Source organism: Coloeus monedula (assembly GCF_965178545.1).
Source record: "Coloeus monedula genome assembly, chromosome: 21".
Lineage (NCBI taxonomy): Eukaryota > Metazoa > Chordata > Aves > Passeriformes > Corvidae > Coloeus > Coloeus monedula.
This window is the reverse complement of record NC_138801.1, coordinates 7,072,306-7,095,941: the sequence shown is the minus strand read 5'-3', so window position 1 is coordinate 7,095,941 and position 23,636 is coordinate 7,072,306. Positions and strand designations below refer to the sequence as shown.

The following is a 23,636-nucleotide window of genomic DNA, read 5'->3' as shown; positions in this document are numbered from 1 at the left end:
ATATAGGACAACCATGAAGAAAATTCACACAGATGTAGACAGGTCAAAGTATTTCACCAGCAAGGACTGAAGTAGATGGTGGGGTCATGGCTGAAGTTGCTGCCCTGTTTTGCCTGCCCAGGGCTCAGTTCATCTCTGCCTCCACACCTCACTCAGGTTGTGCAAACACAACCCCACAGCAGCTACAGAGAACAGAAACAGGGCCAGAATCACTAAATCATTAAACTTGGTAAAGATCTCCAAGATCATCCAGTCCAACAATCAACCAGCACCACCAGCACATTCACCATTAAACCATGTCCTTAAGTGCCATATCCACACAGTTTTTGAACCCTTCCAGGGATGGTGACTCCAACACTTTCCTGAGCAGCCCCTCCAATGCCTGTTGTTCCACAATTCCTAATACCTAAAACCTCCCCTGGTGCAACTTGAGGCCGTTCCCTTACGTCCTGTCAGAAATATGTCTATTAAAAATCACCACTGCACAGATTCCCAAATCTCAGCCCTTTATGGAGGACACAAAAGCCATGTGCAAGCAGTGGAGTGAGTGGAGTCATGCCACAGGGAGGGTGTTGGACCTGATCGATACCAAAAGTGAGAGGGATCAGATGCACACCCCTGGCACTCATCATCTCCCAGGTAGGGGAGCCTGGCTGGGAACTCCTGGAGGGTTGGTTCTTCCCCTCTCTCTTGTGCTGCTCTCTTTCACAGCAGACTTCTTGGTTTGTGTTGAGTTAAAAGACAGGATCCTTCTGAGGATGAACATTCGGTCTGAGGGCATCAGATGCTGCAGAAAAGCTGAGGAGAGACCCCAAGGTGTCCCTGCCTGTGGCAGAGGATTGGAACTGAGTGATATTTAAGGGCTCTTCCAACCCAAACCATTCTGGGATTCCATGAAAAACCTCCCGTCATGGCTATTTCAGGAGGGGAGGACAGGGCAAAGTTAAATTATCAGCTCCTATTCTAATTCAAGATACACACACACCTGAGTTAGGGATTATGTGCTATTGCACATCTGAGCCTCTGCTCCCAAAGAATGAATTGGACCCCAGAATTTAGAAGCATATGCATATGTATATATTTATCTACCGAGCAAAACAACCATATCTGCAATGCTTTTTATTTGCCTTCTGTGTTTTGAGATTTAAAGACTTGTATTTTCTGGCTTTCCTCTGCAATCCGAAAAGACAGCCTATTCTTATTTTTTAAATGGAAGTTGTGAGTTATACAATTATATGACTCAAGCCTGGAGTGCTTAAAGAAGACAGGAAAAAAGCTAATGTGAATCCCCCAACTCTTACAAACACTGGAGGAACAGAAAATAAAAAGCAGTATCTTTGCAGTCTAATAGAGAGCGGGTCCTGATCTTTTCTCTTACTGACTGGAAACCACACAATCCCCAGTGCCTGAGCAAGTGCTAGGAGGAAGGGGGACAGAACAGCTGCTTCCTTGCCCTGGTCTAGGTCATTATCCCTGGCATACAGCTCTGCCCTCCCTGGACTAGGGTAAACCCCCAGAGTACCTGAGTGATGCTCCAGCCAGTGGGATGCATTTCAGCACTTCCCTCTACACTGAGGCATCCAGCTTTCTCCTTTCTCCTGCCTTTTGGTGGAGTTCCTTTCCCTCCTCATGATTTCCAGCCATCCTTTCTGTTTTTCTCTCTGCAGCTCCTTCAGTATGCAGAGCAGGACAGACATAGAGTCCTACACACCATATTCTGTGGTAGGACATAGAACCTGAAGTAAACTTAACCCAACCTGAAAACCTAGTGGAGGGCTCCTAAAACTGTGGGAGGAATAAATTATCCACCTCTGTGCAAGAGCAGCACCCAGAGGCCTCCACAACAAGCACATGTTTATCTCACTGAGATCTGTCCCTGCGTCAGCCCTGCCTGTCCCTGCTCCTTCCACTGCCACGGCTAAACCCCAGCTGCTGCCAAATCCCAACTGCAGGGAGACAGGATAGGGAGAAGCAACCCCGTACTGAGGTGTCTTTGTGCAGCTCTGATACTGTTCCTGGTTTAACTTCTTCCCAACAGGAGATGCATGGGGTAGTCCCACCTCCCCTGCCTGTCTCTCCTTGCCCCACTTATCCCCATCTCTGGATGGGCATGTGGAACCTGTATTTAAAGCCTCAATCTTCCTGGGCACTGGACCGTGCCCAGCAGCACACTCATCGCTGGGGCAGAGTTTCACTGACTGATTGTTTTCTGATTCTGTTTGGCATTTTATCCTGGCTGCATAGAAAACTTATTATAAAATCATATCTGTGTTCCATAGATTATATCTGTGGCTCACTGCGGCGGGAGTGCAGAGCATGACAGGCAGAGTCGGAGACCAAGGTGACAGGGACCGAGCTGCAGTGCAGTTGTGGTGCTTGCAGGGGACAAAACAAGAGCCCCTTTGTCAGCTGTGGGTCATACTGGGGGTGGGATGGGTGGGATAACTGTTAATAATTAGCTGTTGCAATTCTCCTGGCCAGACCCATGCCATCTGCCACAAATAAATGTTTTAAACACAGAATAGTTTCATATTAAATGACTGTAACAGTTCCCACTGCTATTAAAAATCTCTCGGGCTTTCCTCTAGATAGTCCCAGCTTAGAGCTGCTGTTCATTTGCACCTGTATAGAGTCCAACAGCCTGTGCTAGAACCAGAGAAAATTATTGTTTAGGATTTTGGTTATTCCTTGGGTTCTGGGAGCAGTCAAGACCTGAGAGATGCTGACTGCAAAGAGAGCACCCCCAGCATCCCAGAGGTTTAAGACTTCAGTTCTTCAAATGGAAGAGTGGGAGGTGGGAAGCTGTGACCCTGGTGGGTCCTCTTAGTGCCATGTTCCTTGGGTTAAGACACCAGGTGCTAAAACCACTCTGTCCTTCCACCACCTTCCATGTGAGCCAAACAAATGGCATACTGTGAGTTCAGCCAGAAGACACCCCTGGAGTTGCATATGGCCCAGAAATGGAGGTAACCATCCCTTTTAGCCATGGTTTTCCCATGTTCCTCCCAGCTCCATTCCCTGTTCACCTCCCAGTCATGCACAGAGGGTGTGACTAGTGGCATTCAACCTTCCTCCCCTCAGCCTCTCTCTTGGGGAGAACTAAACATGCAGACTCGCATTCTGTCAGTTGCTTGGCAAAAACATTCCCTAAAACAGGGACGGTGTCCTCAGAAAAAGGCCAAGGAGAAAAAGAAAGTTTTACCTCTGGAGAAACAACTAGACATAGCTTCTTGGAGAGGTGGAAAAATGCTCCAGCCTCCTTCTCTCCAGAGTTGTTTCTGCTCTCTAGAATATGCATTTCAGGAGACAGCTCCTCTATTTCCCCCACTCCTGAGCACAGACAGATCTACTGGATTTTCCTGCCCACTTCAGCTAAAAACAAGAGGTACCTTGTTCACAAGTTCATCACAAGATGCTGGTGGTGCCAGAGGCTCCATGGCAGTGGAGTTGGCCATCTGGAACAAACCCTGTGTATCTCTTCATCTCATTGACTTTGTTCCATTTCAGTCTCAGCTGAAATTGGATCTTTTATCTCTCCTCCCTTGCCTGTGACTCTTATTTTCCCCCTCATACTGTATCTGCTGCTATTTATGATTTATTCTCTGTCGCTGTCCTATTTAATGCTGCTAAATGGTTGGGATGAAGGTTTCTGTGGATGGTGGAAGAAAGCAGAAGGATCCTGTCCTTTACCCATCACAGAGGAACTGACTGAGTATGTCTCAGCACTGTGGGAGATGGGAATCCCCAGCAGCACCCTGAATTCCTTACTGCCCAATACTGTGAAATGCCACAGTGTCTTGGAGACACTGTCAGGGGAATGGTTATTGGGAATCCTGGCTAAAGCAAGGAGCCTCCAGGATGTGGGGCTCCTCTCCTCACAGTGAGCTTAGGGCATCACCTTACTCCAAAAGGACTGAATGCCCTTTCCTGAGCGAGCAGCTGGGATGTTACACGTGCCATTTACAGTCTTCATCCAAGCTCTGGAATGCCCACAGGTCCTCTGGTCTCACCATTTCAGGAACCCCTGGGATGTGCAGGAGTCAGAGCAGCAAGACACGAGTGTCTCTGTGAGGCTTCTTCCTACACTGGGATTTTTTTATCATGCAAACGCCACGCTGCAGCTGGTTCTGGGAAGTCTTCTGCCCACACACTAAATAAATTCTGGTGTGGTGCTCTGCTTCTCTATGGAAACCGTACCCTGCATTTCCCTCCATAGGGTTTTTCTCATTTCAGGCTCCATAATAAATTAACGAGAAGATGTTTTCTTTACACCAACCGTATAAGAGACACTTTTCTGTACTCGATTAATCTTTAGTGATCTATATTAAATATTTATCTGAAGAAACGAGGCCTGTACTGCAGCAACATTTTCTATTATGAGACTTTATCATATCAAAAGATATTTTCCTAGTGCTGACTCCTTCGTCTGTACCCAGCCAGCATTTCAAATGGAAGGGTAACTTTTTTTCCCCTTCTCTCCCAGTGACCTTCTCCCTCCATAACAAGCTGCTGATATGTTAGAATTTACTGGGTTATAAACATTTTTTATTGAGTAGGAGGGAGCTGGGTGATTTGGCACCAGCTTCCCTAATAAAACCCAGGGGAGAGGCTGCAATGTTTGACTCCAGTAAAGGTCTGGAAGCACCTGCAACTTTCTGGGATGCTGGTCATGAACGACAAGGGGAGTTGGGAGTGTCAGTCACGTAGCTTCCCCCTGTTGAGGTGATTTTGGAAGGAGTCCAGCTCACTGGCACAGGAAAGGAAGCTGGGAGGGACCCGGTAGAAGACTGCTCTGTTCTTCCCCAGTATTTCCAAAACTGTGATTTATCACGTGGAGCAGTGAGCTGGGATCCCTAAACCCTCTTGCACAGCAACTGTGAGGTGGGGAGATACTAAACAGTTGAGATAACTCAGAAGGGATGAGGACCTTGGTGTTGGGGTCAAACACTGGTCCTGAGAGAACACAGAGAACTCAGGTCACAGTTTGATTTTGAGTAAGTGGATGGATTTCCCTACCTGAGGTAGACCTAGCATTGGCTAGAGATAATCAGAATTAAGGCTGATCTATTGAGGCAGCGCCAAAAGGAAACCCAGATGTGGGATTCTGCTTGTGGTATCAGGTCCTGACCAAAACCTCAGCAAAAAGAGAGGGTCCAAGTTCACCATGAGCTCCCAACCTTCCATGTCTCTGCCTCCCGAGGGAGCAGAGCTTTAACAGTCAATAACTAAAATACCATAAGCCTGAATAAATCATCTCAGGACTAGATATACACACATTATAAATGTTTAGTTCTGATGATATATGACTGAGCTGTTATTTTGACAAATAGCTAGTGAATAATATATCTGATGAACTGCATAATATTTTACTAATGATTAATTTATTCATTCAAAACAAACAAACAAAGCCCAGCCTTTTCCTCCACTATCCTAAAGAACTCTTATGGCTGCAAAGGGCTTTGAGATCCCTGGATGAGCCGTGTCTGTTATTCCTCTTTTTATCATTGTGTATTTCTAGTGATTTATTACCAGGGACAATAAATTCATGGCTTATGTTATGGATGGCTGCATTTCTGATAGTAGCAGATCCTGTTTAAAAACTCCTGATTTTGTAGTGCCCACTAAAATCTACAGGAATTTGGTACGTAGGTAGTTATTTACCCACACAATGTGCCTAAATATCTTGTTTAAGTCTGGGCCAAGCTTATCTGAAACATTCTGACTGAAGAAATGTTGTTTGGGATATTGTCCCTAGGGTTAGTTACTACAGGATATTTACTACAGGACGGAGGTCTGTGAGATTTAGTGGAGGATTGCCCTGGCTGTGCTTTTCTCTCTCCCTCACTCTCAATCCCATTCAGAAATACAATTTCTGTGAGTTCTCAGAGAAGATAAAGGACCAGAGAGCAAGAGCTCTTCCTCAGAGCTTTCCTGTGGGGGGGGGGGGGGGGGGTGGCTGATTGATTACAGATCGGAGGCTGTTCCACCTTCCCTTCCTAAATGAAAAATTGAGAGCTCTTAAAAATTGAACAAAATATGCCATTCTGAGAAGGATTTCCACTGGCACGAGCACAATAGGAGGTAGTAGTGAGTTGCTCAATATTTCTGTGTGCACTGGCTAATCCTTTACTCCTCGGTCCCCGTGCACTCTCCCCGTGGCACCTGAGGATAACTCATCTGTAATTGGTAAGGGCTCCAGTTCTGTGTCTCCAGACAAAGCTTAAATCGCTCACTTTTGGGAGAGCTCCAGCTTCAGCTGTGGCTGGAGCTGCCCAGGAGAGGATTCCCTTTAGTAGCTACTTTCAGGCCTGCAGAATCTGTCTTTGTTCCATGTTGGAACAATCTGGAACAGCTTGTAATGTTTTCACTAGACAAAATTTTGTCAAAATAGCTCATTTCTTAGATCTCTTGCTTTCACCATAGTCACTGGTGCCCAGAGAGGCACACATCAAAAATACGTTGAACCCAATCCATCAGCCTGAAACACTTTACTGCTAACAAAATAAAGCATTTTGACAAAACCTTACTGTGGAGAAAATGTTTTTCTACTTCACTGAGACAATTTTATTGCACCTAAAATACAAAGACTTTGCCATTCTGTTGTTTTCCTCCATGCTCGTAGAATTTCATCAGTTCTGCTCCCCTTTTGGTGCACAGTCCCTACCACTATGAGTGAAAATCCTGCTTCAGTGTTACAAACACTTGTGGGACCTTGACAAGGAGCTGAGATACTTCTATGCCAGCTCACAGACAGCAACTGTGCACAGAAAATCTTTTCCTTTGGGTGCTCACTCACAATTGTGCAGGAGATGGTCACCAGTGGAGCTTATATATTCAGGGGGAGATAAAGAACTGTCTTTTTTAAAGACCTGATCCAAATATCTCAGTTCCCCAGAGTGAAAACAGTAAACTTATTTTTATGACTCTTCTGCAGGAAAAAATTAAGTCCAAGTACAGTTGGCAATTATCCTGTAAGCTTATTACATAGTAGCACTCACCCTCTTGCACACTCTTGGTTCCTCTTTTTTTACATGCTGGAAGAGCTGGTAATTTCTGTCCCTTATTACAGAGTCATTTCACAGGGAAGCATTCTCAGATTTCATTTAATCCACTGTAGGCTGTGCAAGATGCTGCAGACACCTCAATAGCTGTGTGCACATCAAACATCAATGGTTCTGTGGGCATGGAGTCACTTAGGAGTGACCAGCAGAGCCCTGTTTGCTCTGTCCCCTCCCCACCCTTCAGTGTGTGTGGCTCCCAAACAGAATGACACAGCCTGAGTACACCTGCATGGGGAAGGCAGATGACAGTGGTGATCCCTTTTCATCTTGCCACACCAGCATCCCTGGTTTTGTGTCTGTAAACATTCCAGGAATATTATTGTGGATGCCACACGCCTGGAAGTGCCCAAGGCCAGGCTGGATGGGGCTTGGAGCAACCTGGGAGAGTGGAAGGTGGCCCTGCCCATGGCAGGGGGTTGGAAGTGGGTTTTTTTTAAGATCCCTTCCAACCCAAAGCATTCTGTGATTCTGTGACGAGTAAAGAGCCCCTGGGTGGTGCCTATACCCATAGAAATATTGGAACTATTCGTTTCAACATTCAGAGGCTTTTTTGTCCTTTCAGATCAATTCAGTTCATCTGAGATCATCAAACAATTAGCAAAACTTCAGTTGTGGCATCGGTAACTTAGCCACAAGTGTCTGTTCCCTGTGCAATCCTGTGGTAGGATGGAAAATTCTGGAATATATTTCTCCCTGGCTTTGCAGTGCTATTGCTCTGTGGCCTGCTCTCCCTGCTTATGCATGCTGAGGAGATTTGCTATTATGAATCGCACCACAGAACTACCTTCAAACTCAAATTTAATAACCTAAGTATTATGAAGATCAATATTATGGCTATTCTCATTCATATGATTAACACTAATATAATTTGGGGAAATATTTATGCTGCAGTAGTGACTGGAGACCTGGATTAAAGAGGAGATCCTCGGCAACTCCACAGAAGAAAAGACACTGTTGTCTCCAGATGGGCACTGAAGTGCAATACTCCATTTCTGAGTCTCCATGGGCTTGGATATTTTATGTAAGTTACCTAATAAGATAACAAACCAGCCTTACAATCCCTACAGCCACACTGGTGACAGTTTGAAAATCATGAGTCAAGCTCAAAAAAAGAATTAAGAGATTGGTTTTAAAATTCATGAGACTTTTAAAATCTGATAAACTTTAGAGGGTTTTTTTCTTCTTTTTTTTTTTGCTTTCTGCTTTCTGAGTATGTAGGAGTCGTATTATCAAGTTTTCCTCTGCAATTATGAGGGCCGTAAACTTACTTTAAAAATTGAGTTGAGACATTTACATAATCACAGGACTCTGAAAGTGTGGGCTTTGAAGAGACATTAAATAGTCTTGAGATACAGTTCATCATGTGACTTGGCAACACTCACTGCTGAACAGTACAGCAGAGACTCCAAATATCAAATACTCCCAAGGAACAGAGAGGAGTCTTTTATGGGTGGGAGGGGGGAATCTGACACTTTCACAGTCTGCACATGAATGGGGGAGAAGGGGAGGAAAACAGGGGAAGGAAAACAAGGAGAACAAGGACTGTGCGACTATTCATTTCACTTTAATCAGAGAGGAAGCTAAAAAACTTTTTGTCTTATTCCTGTATTTCCTGCTTGCTCTTAACCATGCAACACATGCTTTTCCCTGTGTACCAAGCTCTCTGATTAGCCTCACCCTGGCTGTGCACCTGCACTCCCCAGGGACAGCCCCAGACATTTGGAGGGGAGTTAAAAGTAATGTTCTTTCTGGGGTTTTCGCTCAAGAGCTGGAAGCTAACACTGAAATATTTAATGCTGAATACTCAATGGGCAGGTTTGCCTTTGCTGAAAAAAAATTAACCAGTATGAGAGAAAGGGGAGGGAAAGCAAAATGAGGCTGGGCAAGGGTGCATGGACAATGAAAATACCTTTCAGAGATGCATGGATGAAGAAAACAATTTTGCAGGGATGCACAGGCAATAAAACACCTTTGCTCTCCTGACATAACACAGCTTCTTCCACCTGCAGGTCGCCATGGGGTGGAAGTGTCCCTCACTGGTCAGTGCATCCTCATCCAACCTGAATGCCCGACATGCTCCGTGATGTTCAGATCTCAAACCAGTGCTCAAGCCCAGCCCATGCTCCAGCAGAGCTGCCAGCCACCATGAAACCTCTGCTTGCAGCTTGCAAAAAGGCACTTTTATTGCAGAAACACAGGCTTCCAGTGTCAGGATGCTTCACTGAGTCAGAGTCCAGAGACTGGTCCCCCCTGTAAGTTACAGGGGTACTCTTCCAGTGGCTTTTCCATGACACTCACACAGGGGAATGAGAGGCTGTTGCAATATCAGGCATTTTTGAGCCTCCAGACCCTGGTGAGAGCATAGCCATCAAACAGGGCTCTCCTTCAACAAGCCTTGTGTATCCCTGGGAGATGGACAGTATCCAGGGGTTTTTCTTTAACTGGCCTCTAAAATGCCTGGTTGCTCCCTACCCTTGCTGAAACCGATGGCAGGAGAAAGCACAGCATGGGGTTTTGGGCCAGCAAGGGTATATTAAAGGAGTCCCTTCAATTTAAGGAACTCCAGGAGGCAAAACACCTCTTGCCTCAATCCCAGAGCAGACAATTTCCATGCTGCTGCCTAAAAAGTGCTGCACATCATTGGCAGGTCCAATCAGGCAGCTCGCACACCTCCAGACGTTTGTCCATGAGCAGGGGCTGTGTCAGTGTGAAACCTGGCCCTGCAAGGCTGCAGGACAGCCCTGAGCAACTTGATCTCATGGGTGGCATTCCTGCCCATGGCACGGTGTCTGGACTAGATGATCTTTAAGGTCCCTTCCAACCCAAGCCTTTCTAGGCTTCCACGGTTCTATTTAACTCTGTCGTAGCACAGCTTTTTTGGAATCTCTCTCCAAAAAAAGCTCTTTCATTGCAAGCAGAAGCACAAGCTGGCTTGACCTGATTGAGAATTTGATGGAATGGCTTCCTCTCCCGGCTGCTCACCCCTCTGCTGGGAGCCATCTGCACATTAAAGCAGATGTTGGTTGCACTCAGGTCATGTTTCCAAGCTTTCTTTTGGAGCCATAAGGACTAGAGACTCTTCCTCCCTGCCTGCACTCATTTCTTAATTAAAGCTTAAATTCTGATGTCATCACATGACTGTAGGAGCAGATCCCCAGGCAGGCATTTAGTACTCTGTGTTGTCAGCAGGACTTTGATTTAGAAGCATCACAGATCCTTTAGAGGATCCCATCCCTCTGGAAGCCCCAGCCTGGCCCCGCTGGCAGCTGCCACTGCCAGACCTCAAGGCTCCCTCTCAGGCAGGTGCTGGAGCAGGTCAGAGGCTTTCCCACGCCACAGAGCGTGGGAATGGGGAGGATCTCTGTCTTCTTGGAATAGTGGTTCCAGAGCCGGGCAGCTGCGAGGAGTCTGGCAGGGAGGGACAAGGAGGAGGAGGAAGAGGAGGAGGAGGAGGCGGCAGCTGCCAGCAGCCTGCACTGCAGTGCCTCAGCCCAGAGAGCTGGGTCGGTGTAAACACCATCCCTGCCCCTCTCCTCCCTCTCTCCATGTTTTTAACTTGATGGGATGTATTTGACCAGGAAAAAAACCATTCCGTGGTGAAGGAAACCTCATGGCAGCTTCCTGTAAATACTTCATGGCCACCATGCGAGTTCTGGAAGGGTGAAGAGCTGCAGGTGTGAAATGGGTCTGATCATAAGAGCTCCCAGGCTTGGCAACCAGCAAACAGAGCCCTGGTGCACACCCCTGGCAGCCAAATGCTGCCTCCATCAACCCCGTGCTGAGGAGCAGAGCAGGTCTCACCTGCCCCAGGCTCTCCTGAGGGAAGCTGGGCTGTGCCAGGACACCTGGATGCTGCATCAGCTCCTTCTCCAGGCACACGTGGGCAGCAGCACAAAGTGCTGGCTCTGCACAGGAACATTTGATATCACACTGCCTGCAGAGGAGATCCTGGCACAAAGGGCTGACCCAAACCCTGCTGCAGGCAAAGCTGATTCCAGGGTTTCTTTGTGTCCTTGGGTTCTGTACCTGCTCTTAGCAGCTTAGCCCAGGAAAACTGCCTGGATGGCTCCGGCTGCCCTGGTGGGACACATCTTGTTCCATTTACAGAGCCTAGTGGGTGGCAATCAGCATAAAAGAAAGGGAAAAAAACATGCTTTCTGGAACCTAAGGGAAACATTGGAGGGATTCAGAAATAAAAAAAAAAAACCCCTTATAATGCCTTCTCCCAGTGCTACTTGTGCCAGAACAAAATTATTCTGTCCATCTAACATGATCACTTTTTATTTTAATATAACAGCTTCTCTGCTGAAATAAGCATCCGCCTGATTTGAAAACAGAATTAATAATCTGCTCATTAAAAAAAAAAAAAAAAAGCTAAAAATATATTTTTTTTTAAGAAAGAGAATGAAAGCTTCTCTTTGCCTTGTTAGCCTTTAAAATATGTTCCCAAGCCACTGGACCATAGTCTGCTGCCCTGGAGGAATCTGAGAGGAACGTGCAGAGTCATTGCTGTCACAGCATGCTGGGAGCAGCCCTGCTGGGCACAGCCTCTGCTTGACATGTGGAGGGGAAAACTCCCTCACCGTGCAAGAAGTCTCCAAGGGGATAGGATGTGGACATCCTTGTCCAAGCCCAGCAGGATGCAGATCTCTTTGGAAAGGTTCAGTGACTAAAATATTTCTGTGCTGCTTCTGGGATTCACTGGAAGGAGGATCAAAATATTTCTTTATGGATTGAGAAGGGGAATTTTTGTGCTGGAAGACACAACTCTGCAGATCTGTGCTAGCACTTGGCCAATGCAGCTAAGAGCTCCCCTGGATCAGCAGGCAGGCACTGATCTGCCTTTGCAGGCACACAGCTCACAGCAGTGATTTTCTCCAGAGGAACTGGCGTTGTCCTAACCACAGGAGCCTTATCAGAATGTGAACTTATCAACTGCTTTGCCTCCACGCTGTCCTGTGGTGGACAGGGTGTGCGCTGCTGCCTTCGGATGCGGGGCTGCCCTTCCCCAAGCCTGGACAGATTTTCTGCTCCCACATCTCAGCAGCTCCAAGCATATCAAAGGCTGGTGCCACTTATCCTTCCTCTTGCCCTCTGTTCTCAAGAATATCAAAGAGAAGGAGAGGTGTGTCCTTCTGTCAAGTCCTGCAGCTGCCAGGGATGTTCCCAAGCTATCACCATCCGAATCCAAAGGCAGCCAGAGCAGCTGCTCCTCCAACCTGACCAGAGCCAAGCTTTGTGCCTGCTCAGACACCCCAGGATGAAGCTCTGCACAGCTCAGCCCCAGCCATTCCCTGCCAGCCCCTACTCCTGCCTTATTCTGCTCGTGCAAATCCATGAAAAGCTGCACATATGCAGGGAGTTGCATTATGCAGGGGATGTAAACACAGCAGTCCCTGCACTGCATGAAGAATGAAGGTTGGGGCTGAAGGAGATGCTGTGTGATGGAATTGTCTGGTTTATGCCCATCACTGAATGGCTTCTGTTTGCCAAACTGCTTTTAGAGATGCTGAGACAGGAATGTAAATTGTGGCTTTCATAAAGTTGCATAAACGTGTAGTGATGTCACTTTTAGATTAGCATTTACATTGAAGACAACACTAGAAGGCTTCATTGTTTACAAGCACTATGGAAATGGATTTCAGGTTTTGGTTTACACACATTTATTTACACAGCATTTACTGATTACAAACCAATGTACATCGCTCATTTACAGGCATAACATAAACCAGGGAGATTCTGTATTTTTGCCTGTATGGATTTCCATTGCTCATTCCACACGGAGAAAAGAACCTCCTTTCATCTCAGCTCCCTCTGTCCTTCAGTTGCTGTGTTGTCTCTCCTAAAAAAGCCTTGCCTCTGACTGGAAAACAACAAAGTTGATGTCCCCTTTAAACAGATAGCATAAACCCCTAATAAGAAAACCTTGTCAGCAGAACTCCAGCGCAACCAGAAAAGCCCAAGCAAAGATTAAAAGGCCTAACAGCGCCTATCAATTCATACCAGAGCTAAGCACCACCTTAATGCTGTTTGAGAAGAAGGTTCACGGCGCTTTCTTGGATGCTTCAGGCATCCAAACAAGCGGAACAGGACTGAAAGCTTGCCAGGGTGTGTGTGTGAAGAGAGCATCTGTGAGTGCAGCCGTGGCATAATTTGTCACAGTCACAGCACCCAGGTCCCAGCACCCAGCCTGGTTTTGGGAAGCACCACGAGCCTTCCCAGGCAGAGCTGCATTCCGGCTGCTCATCTTGGCTCTCACTCCTTTGCCCAGCTGTGCTGGGGAAATTATTACTGTTTTTTTTCTTTCCTAAGATGCTGAACCCAGGGAAAATCAAAGCTGGACCCTAGGGAATTTCAAGATTTCAAAGTCACAAAGAGCGAACAACAAGGACAGTCTTTTTTTTTTTCCGTCCTTCCCTAACTCAAGGATATAAAAACTCCTTGCAAATTCAAATTGAAGAAAAAACAGCTAAACACAATACACTGAAAATCAAACTGTTTCTCTTTTGACATTTTTCAAGTGGCACTACTTGACTTCATGTCTTGAGATGAACTTTTGCACCTTAAAAATTAAAAAAAAGAAAAAATTCACTGGATTAATAAAGTGAAAATAAACAGCAAGGCTTGGAACTTTCATTGAGCCTGAAATGAAATGTTTTAATGTTTTCATTTTACTGAAAAGTTGAATAAACATCCATTTCATATCAACACATTTTTAATGTTATTTTTGTTCTGTATAACCAGTGAACCACAAAATCAATTATTTGTACTGCTCTAGTGACCAGCAGATTAAATTCAATGCAATAGAGAGACAGCAAAAAGAGTCAATGAGGAATGTAGAAATGGGAGAAGAACAGCCTGAAAAGATGATAGAAGCAGCTCTAATAGATTTTGTCTCTGCCAGAACTTAGCACAACCAAAACAACTTCACAACCACTTTAAAAGAATTTATGCACATTGCTGCTGGAAAGAGCAGCGTCCCTTTTGTCACCCTCCTGCCTCCATCCACACATTCCTGTTCCTTTGCTATCCCCTGACCACAGAATGAATGAGACCACAAAGTGATCTAGTTAAAAATTAACTTTTTTTTTTTTCTTTTCCTTTTTTTACCCGTCAGACTGCTTTTTCTTCCAGATCAGTTCCTCAGCTCTGGAAATCACAGGATTGCATGAAATCTGCCTAGAAGTTCCAGTCAGGAAAGGCCAAACTTCTGTAGGTTGGAGTAAACTTTAGCCTGGAGAAAAGGAGGCTCAGGGGGGACCTTCTTTCTCTCTACAACTCCCTGAAAGGAGTGACAAGTGACAAGGAACAAGTGACAAGAGGAAATGGCCTCAAGCCGTGCCAGGGGAGGCTCAGGTTGGACATCAGGAAGAATTTTTTCGTGGAAAGGGTGGTCAGGCCTTGGAAGGGGCTGCCCAGGGAGGTGGTGGAGTCCCTACCCCTGGAGGTGTCCAAGGAAGGCCTGGATGTGGCACTCAGTGCTCTGGGCTGGGTGACAAGGTGGGGATCAGGCACAGGTTGGACTAGATCTTGGAAGTTTTTTCCAGCCAAAACAATTCTGTGATCTGTGCTTCTGATATAAAACCACCCATAAAACCCTCACAATCACTGACCAGCTTGGCCAAGCCCAGTGCCTGACATAAGAGTCACATTTTGCTTTTGCCCAGAAATAATAAAAGCTCGTTGTCCTCCCAGCCAAGGCAGGCAGCCGTACAAACCCTGGTCCTGTGTTTGCAGCTCTGGGCACTGGGCAGTGCTGGATGTGCTGGAACACATTCTCCAGCCAATAAACTGGTGAATTTTCCTTGAAGTCAACAGTTTCACACATTTAAGTCACAGAGAATCTGGCTCATTGTTTTTAATTTGTGGTGCCATAAAACTTTGAAAGTTTTGTGAGACAGTTTTGTGAGACCAATCTTTTTTCTCCTTTATTTTTTTTCCTTGAAGGGAAAATTCAAGCAGTAGAACAGCATATGCATTTCTAAGTGTTGTAGCCTGTGCTACATGCACAGCAAAGATTCTGGCTTCAGCATCCTTCTCTTCCTCTCCACTGAGGGAGTGACATGTTTAGGGAGCATGTAGCTGCTCAGATTTGTGGGTTTTCTAGGACTAAATAAAAATCTCTAGTGTGGCTGAATGCATTCACTAGAGCAAATCCCTTTATGAGCACACAGTTTAGTGTCCACTCTGAATTGGAGAAACAGGGAAATAACAGAAATGTTGGTTAGATGGGACCCTGGGGGTCCCTAATCCAACCTCCCACTGGAAGCAGGACCAGCTCTCAAGCACATCAGCTGGGGCTTTGTCCAGCCAAGCTTTGAAAGCCACCGTGGGTGGAGACACCTCCCACCTCTCCACTGACTTGTCCTAGACCTGCACTGCTCTCCTGATGAAACAACATTTTGGGAGAAAAATACAATCAGCTTCTTTCCCCAGGCAGCATCCCAACCAATTTCTGTCCAGCTTGTGCAGCAAGTTACCTTAACCTTTCCTGTCTCAGGAGCTCCTTTTCCTTTTTACTATCCAGGACCTTGTTGTACCAAGTGTATGTCAGCAATTGTCATACATCTGTCCTGTCACTCTGCAGAGGGAGGGATGGGGCAGAACTGACTGCTTTGGTGTCACCACCCCCACTAAGTTTTGAATCTGCTGGTGTATTTTAAGCAGACCTGACAGAGGTCTCAGAAGGATTGTCTATTTGCAGGTTTTGTGAAATTAGGCAGCCTCTAACTGGTCCCACTGCAGAAGAAGTTGCAAGGCAAGCAGATCTCCTTTTTATACCCCAGGGTTTCCCTGCTCTCTTACACAGAGAGCCAGATTTCCCCATCCCCACTGTCATTGTAGAAAATGGAATTAAACTCCCACGCATAGAAAATATGCATTTCTTCTTGCACATGGACATTCCACTTGCAGCCCCGTGTGATCATCCATTTTATATTGCTGTTTTCCCTTATGTCCAAACGTCTTGCAGCTTTTAATTAAGTCTGCCCAGCAATGCAGAGCAGGCAAGTGCTGTCATCTCCTCATCTCCCCTTCTCAGGGGGTGGGGAGGGAATTGAAGCACACAGAAATGAGGTCACCCACAGCCACACCACGAGCCTGGGGCAAAAATCCAGATCCTGCTTGTGTCACCTCTCTGCCATCCTGCCTGCGGGCTCCTCTTTCCAAGGCACTGTGTCCTGTCCCTGTTTTCCATTGAACTGGCAGTGGCAGCCTCTCTGCTCAGCTGGATGAGTCCATCTCACGTCATCCCTCTGCCTCCCACCTCTGACACTGAACAACAAAACCTCTTTTTTTTTTTCCTAGAAAAGGTTTTTCTTTCTCTTTCTTTTTTTCTAGAAAGTATTTGTGTTTTCGAGAACTTGCTTCAACTGAGCAGCATCATCAGGGAAATTCCTGTCTCCGTGTCTCTGCCTGGCTATTTGCATGGAGTATTCCAGTGCTCAGCCCACTTTTTGCTTTACATTATAGCTAAATAATCAACTTCTGAGAGAAGAAAAAAAAAGGACAACATGACAACATACTTCAAAGCAGTGGGCTGAAGCTGTTAACTGTTCAGTGGTAACAGGGATGCTTTCTGGTCTGAGCAGAACCCCAGTCCCAAAGCCAAGCCAAGCTTCATCTGTTTTCCAGCCTTCCTGCAGTACCTCATACCCAAGGCTCTCATGACTAGGAACAAGGATGGTGACAATGAATATTCAGACATCCCACAAACCAGTCTCAGCATCTGCCATCCTATCTGCATTAGCAGCAGTGTGCACAGATAATGATCAAAGCAGCATTTTCCTGCCAGAGGCCCCCCTAAACCACCCTTATTAGTATGAATCGATGCTGATTAATGTGCTTCCCTCGTGCAATGGTATCCACTCCTACTGTTCATGATTTAACATAAAACATCTTCCCCCCTTGCTTGTCTTCCTCCTAACACCACGTGTAAGGTGTGAGCCTTGACTGAGGGCACCAGGAGAATCAGTGATCCAAGTTTTACAAGAAACAGACCTAAAATCCACTGAAATGAAATGCATGGAAGGAGGGAACAGGACTTTGGAGGTTGTAACAGTGAAGCATCTTTCCATGCTAGGATGGTAGACCTGGATCCAGGCTTCCTATGAAAGAGCTCATCAGCTCTGACATTCTACAGCAATTCTGCTTATGCAGAATATAAAATAGCCCTGTGTGCTTGCTGCTGACAGACCTTTGGACTTCAGTAGTGATGCAAGGAGGACTCCTCCGTGATTTTATGTTGCTTCCTTTATAGCATCACCTGTAAAAAGGAGAAAATGCTGCATTTTGCCTTATGCTGCTCTTAGCACCACCAGTGGCTTTGTCTTGGTGGTTTTCCAGTGTAAATGGCATGGTCCTAATGTGCTGTGTCCATGTTCCCACAGAGCAGGACACCGGGGAAATCACCACTAAACAGCCAACAGTGTTTCAATTAGGGATGGGTGAAGCTCCCAGAGATTCCCTGATTTCACATCCTCTCCAAACCCTTGGTCACTGTGGCTGGTTTGAGATCTGATGCCACTGGCCTTGGGAGAAGAGCAGGGGTCAGGCCAAACCTCACTCAACAAAATCACAAGTGCCCCAAGGAACTGCCTGACAGAGCAACGAACTAAAAACCAGCCAACCTAAAAGAGTATGGGAGGAAAGGGGCATTGAAGGAGAAGATTGCACAGAAAATTCTCGTGCTCCATATCAGCTGCTTTTCTAAGGAAAGGAGTGATGTCCTTAATGCAGGATATGTGCCTCCCTTGGGCTAGTCTAGTGCAAAGTGCAATTGAGAGACATCTTTTGGTAGGAAAGAGGCTTCTGTGCTGGAATTAAACAGTTGACAAAATCCCAGCAGCTGTACAGATTCTCAAAGTCAATTTAAGGAGCCCACAAAATGAGATTTTACCCCTGTGGGGTTCAGTAAAATGGAATGTTCTGGGGGAGTGTGTGCACGGTCTAGCTCTTAACTGTGAGAATTGACTGTGGTTCCACTAATTCTCCATAGCCAGACTGAGTCTGATATCCCTTCAAAAATGCATGGGTTCAGCTTTTAAGTGACCAATTCTGCCAGCAGAGACAGATATTAAAAACAAACAGCCCTCCAGCATCCAGCCAGACTCCCACCTGATTGTTCCATCTGCTCTGCTGAAGCACATGAGGCTTTCCCCTCCTCCTCAGCTGACCACAGTGGGAGCAGGTTTCTCCCAGACTTGTATTTCCAAAGTGCTCAGCTCCCAGCAGCTCCAACCACCACACACATGGCTGGTGTTCCCCAAGCAGTCAGATCCCTCCTGCAGCTCAGTGTGTGGCATTTCACCATGAGATGCCCTGGATACCCTTGCAGTCCTCTCTAAACTCTCTCCCTAACGACTTCCACTGGACTTTGTCTCATCTCCAGTTTCTTTTGGGAATGGAGACTTCTCCAGCATGGTCACCATCTGCAAGACCCCTCTCAGACACCTCCCTAACACACAGAATGCTGATGCCTGTTTTCTCCCATGCTGGAAGGAGGGTGTTGTGTTCTCTGCCTGCTCCACGTGGCTTTTGTAAATGGTTCAGCAATACTCAGCAGAAACAGAGAAAACAGATCCCTTTCCACATAAAGTTCATCCTGAACTGAGGTAAGACTTCAAATTCATATTAGTTTCCTACAAACTGAAAGGGAGTTTGTTCCTTACCCCCTGACAGATAGGACAACAAATCACAGGCTTCACATGCAAACAAGATTTTGGTTCCTTTATGAAAGTGGAGGAGGCAAAGCCACGGCACAGGCTGCCTGCTCAGGGTGTGAATCCTCTGTCACGGGAAACCTTCCAGGTTCCCCACAAACCTCTGCCAGACACGACACAGGTATGTCTGAGTCTGCCTTGGGGAAGAGGCACGGATTAAATGACCTCTCAAGGTCCTTCCAGACCCGTTTCTCCATGATGCTTAGAGACAGGATCCCAGGCTTGATGGATCTGTGGCCTGACCCACACTGACAGTTCATAGATGCGTCTGAACACATCCATCGTGTGGTTCTCTCCCCCCAGCCCCTGCAGACTCCGTGGTGGCATCCCAGGCTGCACAGCTCTTTAGCAAAGGGCAGAGCCAGTGCCAGAGGCGAGGAGCAGGGCAGGGATCTGCAGGCTGGGTCACTGTGTGTGTTGGCAGGCAGGGCAGGAGGGGAGCTGGGCAGAGCACAGCCAGGGAAAAAGGCTTTTGGGAAAAGGCATTTTCTCTGCTTCTCTGTGCACAGGCAGTGAGACCTCACCAGTGGAAGCAAGGCAGCATATTTTTTAGGTTTTGGGGCTGTCTTCCCCCTGAGCTGTTTTGGAGAGGACAAGCCAGGACAATATTTTTAACCTGCCCTTGCTGCTGCAAGGGGAGGGGGTGCTGCACTCCCTGGAGGCTGCACGACAAGAACAACTCATTTTTCTTCCCCACACAGAGCTGATGCCTCACACATCTCTGTTACTCTGCTTCTGGCTCCGTGCTCATGGGACAACACCCCCTGCACACAGTGATTCTCTGTGATTCCCTGCTTCCCCATCCCCATGTCCATGTCTCCACGTTCACAGTGCCATGGGCTGTTCACCAGCACTTCCCTGCCCACCACTTTGCATAGCTGCATTTGCAAGTGTCTTTCTGAAGCACAACAGGACCATATAATTATGTAAATGCACACATGCCTGGGAGAGTTTTCCAGTCTCTTTGGGTTTTAGCACAAATCTCCTGACACTTGCTGGCTTATTCCCCTTCACTCCAAAGTGCTTGCTGATTTAATAGGATGTTCATGTAGGCACCCCAGCTTTTCAGATTAAAATGAAGAGGAAAAAGTGTGGTTCTAGATAGCAAAGCTGGCAAGAAGAGTTTGAAACAAGCAACAACTAAGGCTTAGAAACCTAGAAGGCAAAATAGAATCCAAATTCTGCCTATCCTCTGTAGGATTTTTTAATTCTCTGTAGTTTTTTAAACCAAGATCACAGTTCTGCAGGCAAGTCCAACTTACACACGGAGATAAATCCTCAGAGAGTCTGTGGTAGGCAGCACACAGCCAAGGCTCCTACACAGCAGCGTGAGAACTGTCACAGTGACGTGCGTGGTGACATCTTTATGTGAACCTGAAGCTATTGGCAGTTCACATGTATGAGTTTGGTACAGAGGCTTGGGCTGTCCAGAGCTCCATTGATTTGAAAAAGCTGCTTGGGAACGTGCCTGTGAACTGTCTGTCACCACGAATGAAGAACACCCACCCCCTCAGTTCCTTTTCATCTCACTCTGTGCTTTGCACATTGCCATGACACTGCAGTGCCTTCATCTCACTAGCAGAGCACTCCACCCGAGCCTTCGAAGCAATTTGCATTGGCAGCTGAGGGCCATGGGGAGCCAAAGGAGCATTTCCAGGTGGAACAGGGACAATAGTGCATCTCCCATTGACTCCCAGCCTGGAGCCCATGGGAACTGGCAGAGTTCCCACCACCTAAAAACTCATCCAAGCCCCGGGAACCCGGCATACCTGTATATTTTATATCTGGTTGTAAATCCTTGACGATGTCTTTCCACAAAGGATAAGTAGCTCCGTGAGTGGTGGAAAGGCCCCCTGTCTGAAATAAGCCAATCAAACTCCTTGGAGACATGTTGGTTGGTAGCAGCTGGGTCCTGGTGGGAGGGCTGTACGAGTATATGGTCCCATATAAACAGGAGGTAGAGGAACTCAACAAGCCTCCAGTTCATGCTTTTCTGTCTGCCTTTTTCCTCTCATTCTTGCTCCATTCTGTGGAGTCCTGTTGAAAGAGAGAGGGGATAGGAGGAAGGAGAGAGAGAAAGAGAAATGAAAGGGAGGAGAGGGAGGAGGGAGAGAAAAAGAGAGATTAAAAACGGGAATTGCTCTGATCCTTTGACAACCATCTCTCAGGGTGAAAACAGACGTGAAAAATCAAGTTTTAAAAGACTTTGGTTTGCCTGTGTTACAGTTTAGAGTATCTGGCAGTGTTTTATTCATGTATTTAAGTGGTGCCTTTAACCTCCTGAGCATATATCACCTTTGAAATAACCAGGTCCTGACCTGAGACATCCTCACCCCAACTTCTCCATCATTTCCCTCATGGAGTTCTCCACAGTGCTGCAAAGGCAAGTGAAGGCTGGGTACAGGAGGTGGCTGCACCCTAGGCTACAATTACCCCTTTATTGTCCCTTTAATGCTGTGCCAGAGAAACGTGTCTTCTGCTTTCATGTCTCTCTGATGATCTGTAATCTACTCTGTGCAACCTGAGCAATCTATAAAGACCCAGCTCTTACTTTCAAGTGCTGCCAAAAAAAGAAATAAAACAAAATAATTACCCAGGCTTCAGCGACAAGCACACGCAGACACGCAGGCACACACACACAGACACACACAACTATGAAATCCTGCCAGACTCTGACAGATAAAAATGTCCTCACCCTGCTTTCCTGCTGCGGTGTTGGGGAGGTGTGTGTGGTGCAGGGGATGGGGTCTGTTGCTATTTCATATGGTGGGACCTCGAGGCTCTTCCCAAGATCAAGGCTCTGCAGATGACACAGTGAACGCTGAACATGCATATTCAGCAAGGGAGATTTACTAGGGAGCTTCAGGGGATCCTTCCCAGCACCTGGAGCAGGACACGCTCTCGCTGCCGTGGTGGAAGAGTGGCTGTCCTGCTGCAGCCCCGGCGAAGCGAGGCTAGAGCCAGCCCTGCGCCACGCCAGCTCCTCTGCCAGGCATGTGACAAGACATATGGTGAGTGGGAAGGGAACCAGGGGGTAAGGTGCCTTGCCGAAGGTTACCCAGCAAGCCATGGATACAGCTGGAAGAGAGCCCTGGTCTCCTGACTCCCATTTCCAGCATCTCAGCCATTAGCTCACCCACCTCCGCAGTCGGGCTGCTGGCACCGTGCCCCTCTCCAGGCAAAGCCATGTGCTCTTGTGGTGGCAGGTGAGGGGCTTGCTTAGCTGTCACCCCGCACCCAGCACAGTCCCCTCCTGCTTCCAAAGCACTACGTGGCTGCAGCAGCTCAGCCTGTCGGGTTGTGCTCCTCGCCCGTGGGAGCTGCTTGGAAAAAGTCCTCTCCACACTTACAACTGGTTCCTCCTCCTGCCTTCTGGGTTTTGTGAAGGATATGCCAACACTGTGGGCATAGCTGGGCCAGCAGTGATCTTAAGGCTGCTCCCCCAACTCTGGGAGCACAAGTTGTCCTCAGGACAGGTGATACCCACCTGTTCCTGTAAAATACAGTGCAGAGAGACTACAGATATTTTTTAAAGCAGGAGAAATTAGGCTACTCAAAGCTTTGCCACAGTGAGATTTCACGTCAGGCTTTTTTGCACATCTCCAGAAAACCTTCTGGTTTTGAGTCTGAGTCCTCTATAAGCACTTGAAAAGTTTGTAATTCCCAGAAAGAAAAGGTTTTGTTAAAAGTGTAGGAGAGGTGTGCTAGAGGTGCCACCCGCATTCACAGCACTGTGTGTGAACCTTGGCTGGTGTGAGCAGCAGAGCACAGACCAGAGGCCATCAGCATTGGTGGTCAGCATGGCTATCTCCTCTGCTCCAGGAGCTTTCCCTGGAGCATGGCAGAGCTGCATCCCATGGCAATGAGTGTGTGAGGCTGCTGTGCAGGTGGATTGGAGCCCTGGGTGTGCCGGGGAGCTCAGGAGCCCTCTGTGTGTGCCAGAGTGTGTGGGAGCCTGCACGTGTGCACAGCATGTGTTCGAGGAGCTGCAGTAAGCTCAGCAGCACTTGCCAGAACCGAGTTGTGTACGTCTGGTTAAAGACGACACTCAGCTGTTGCATTACAGGAAGAAATGGGAAAAAAAAATCAAGTATGGGAAAGTCAGCCAATGTTTGATTTTTCTGTTGGTCTCATGTAAACTTCTTTCTAATTGCAGATGGAATATTACTGTTATTAAACCTGGTGGTACCTGCAGCTCCCAGCTGAGGAGGTTGTTCCCATTCTAGAGGCATGTTTTTAACATCAGCCTTAACCACTGACTCCTATTTCAGCCCTAAACAGGGCAGTTCTCAGTGCTTAGTCCCTCACATCACACAAGGACTCGTTCTACCTTACATTACAAAACAGGGTAGTTTCTTGCCTCAAACTGAGGGCAACAGAGCACATTCCAAGTGGGCCACAGAACATCCCTGCTTCCACTCACTCATGAGCCCAAGGGGATTACTGGGGAATGCTCCCAGCTACATCCCACCTCAGGATCTCCAAATTCCAGTTCAGAAGTGTATTTCTACTGCTTCTCCACCCTGGTTCCTTCCCTGCCTGGTTGCTCTTGTCCCATCAGGGTGAGCAGCTGCAAACTCAGCATATTTGCCATGAGCCGGGTGTGCAGGTAACAATCAGCTGCTCTGTACATGCTGTCCCAGCCTCCTTGGTTGTCTGTTCATTAAACTCATCCATAGCTACTCCCCTCATCTGCCAGCCTGGATCAGTTTTCCCTTAAATATTTCACTGTCTATTGGATTTCTATTGCAGAGAGAAGGGAGCTCTTATGTACCCAAGTTGGGGACAGCCCCGCCTCCAGTTCCCAGCACGATGCAAGTGAGAACTGAAATATGAGAAAAGCCAAACAAAATGG

At 47.1% G+C, this 23,636-nt stretch overlaps 1 protein-coding gene across 1 annotated transcript in view; it reads right to left on the bottom strand.

The window, feature by feature from the left end:
* Nucleotides 1–20,768, bottom strand: part of BRINP1 (BMP/retinoic acid inducible neural specific 1) — a gene marked incomplete at both ends in the record, with an annotated part of 58,464 nt that extends 37,696 nt beyond the window's left edge. The window contains one exon of the mRNA XM_082295018.1: nucleotides 20,551–20,768. Coding sequence (XP_082151144.1) covers nucleotides 20,551–20,768 — 218 coding nt within the window. The remainder of the gene's footprint in view (nucleotides 1–20,550) is intronic.
* Between the last annotated feature and the right edge of the window lie 2,868 nt (nucleotides 20,769–23,636).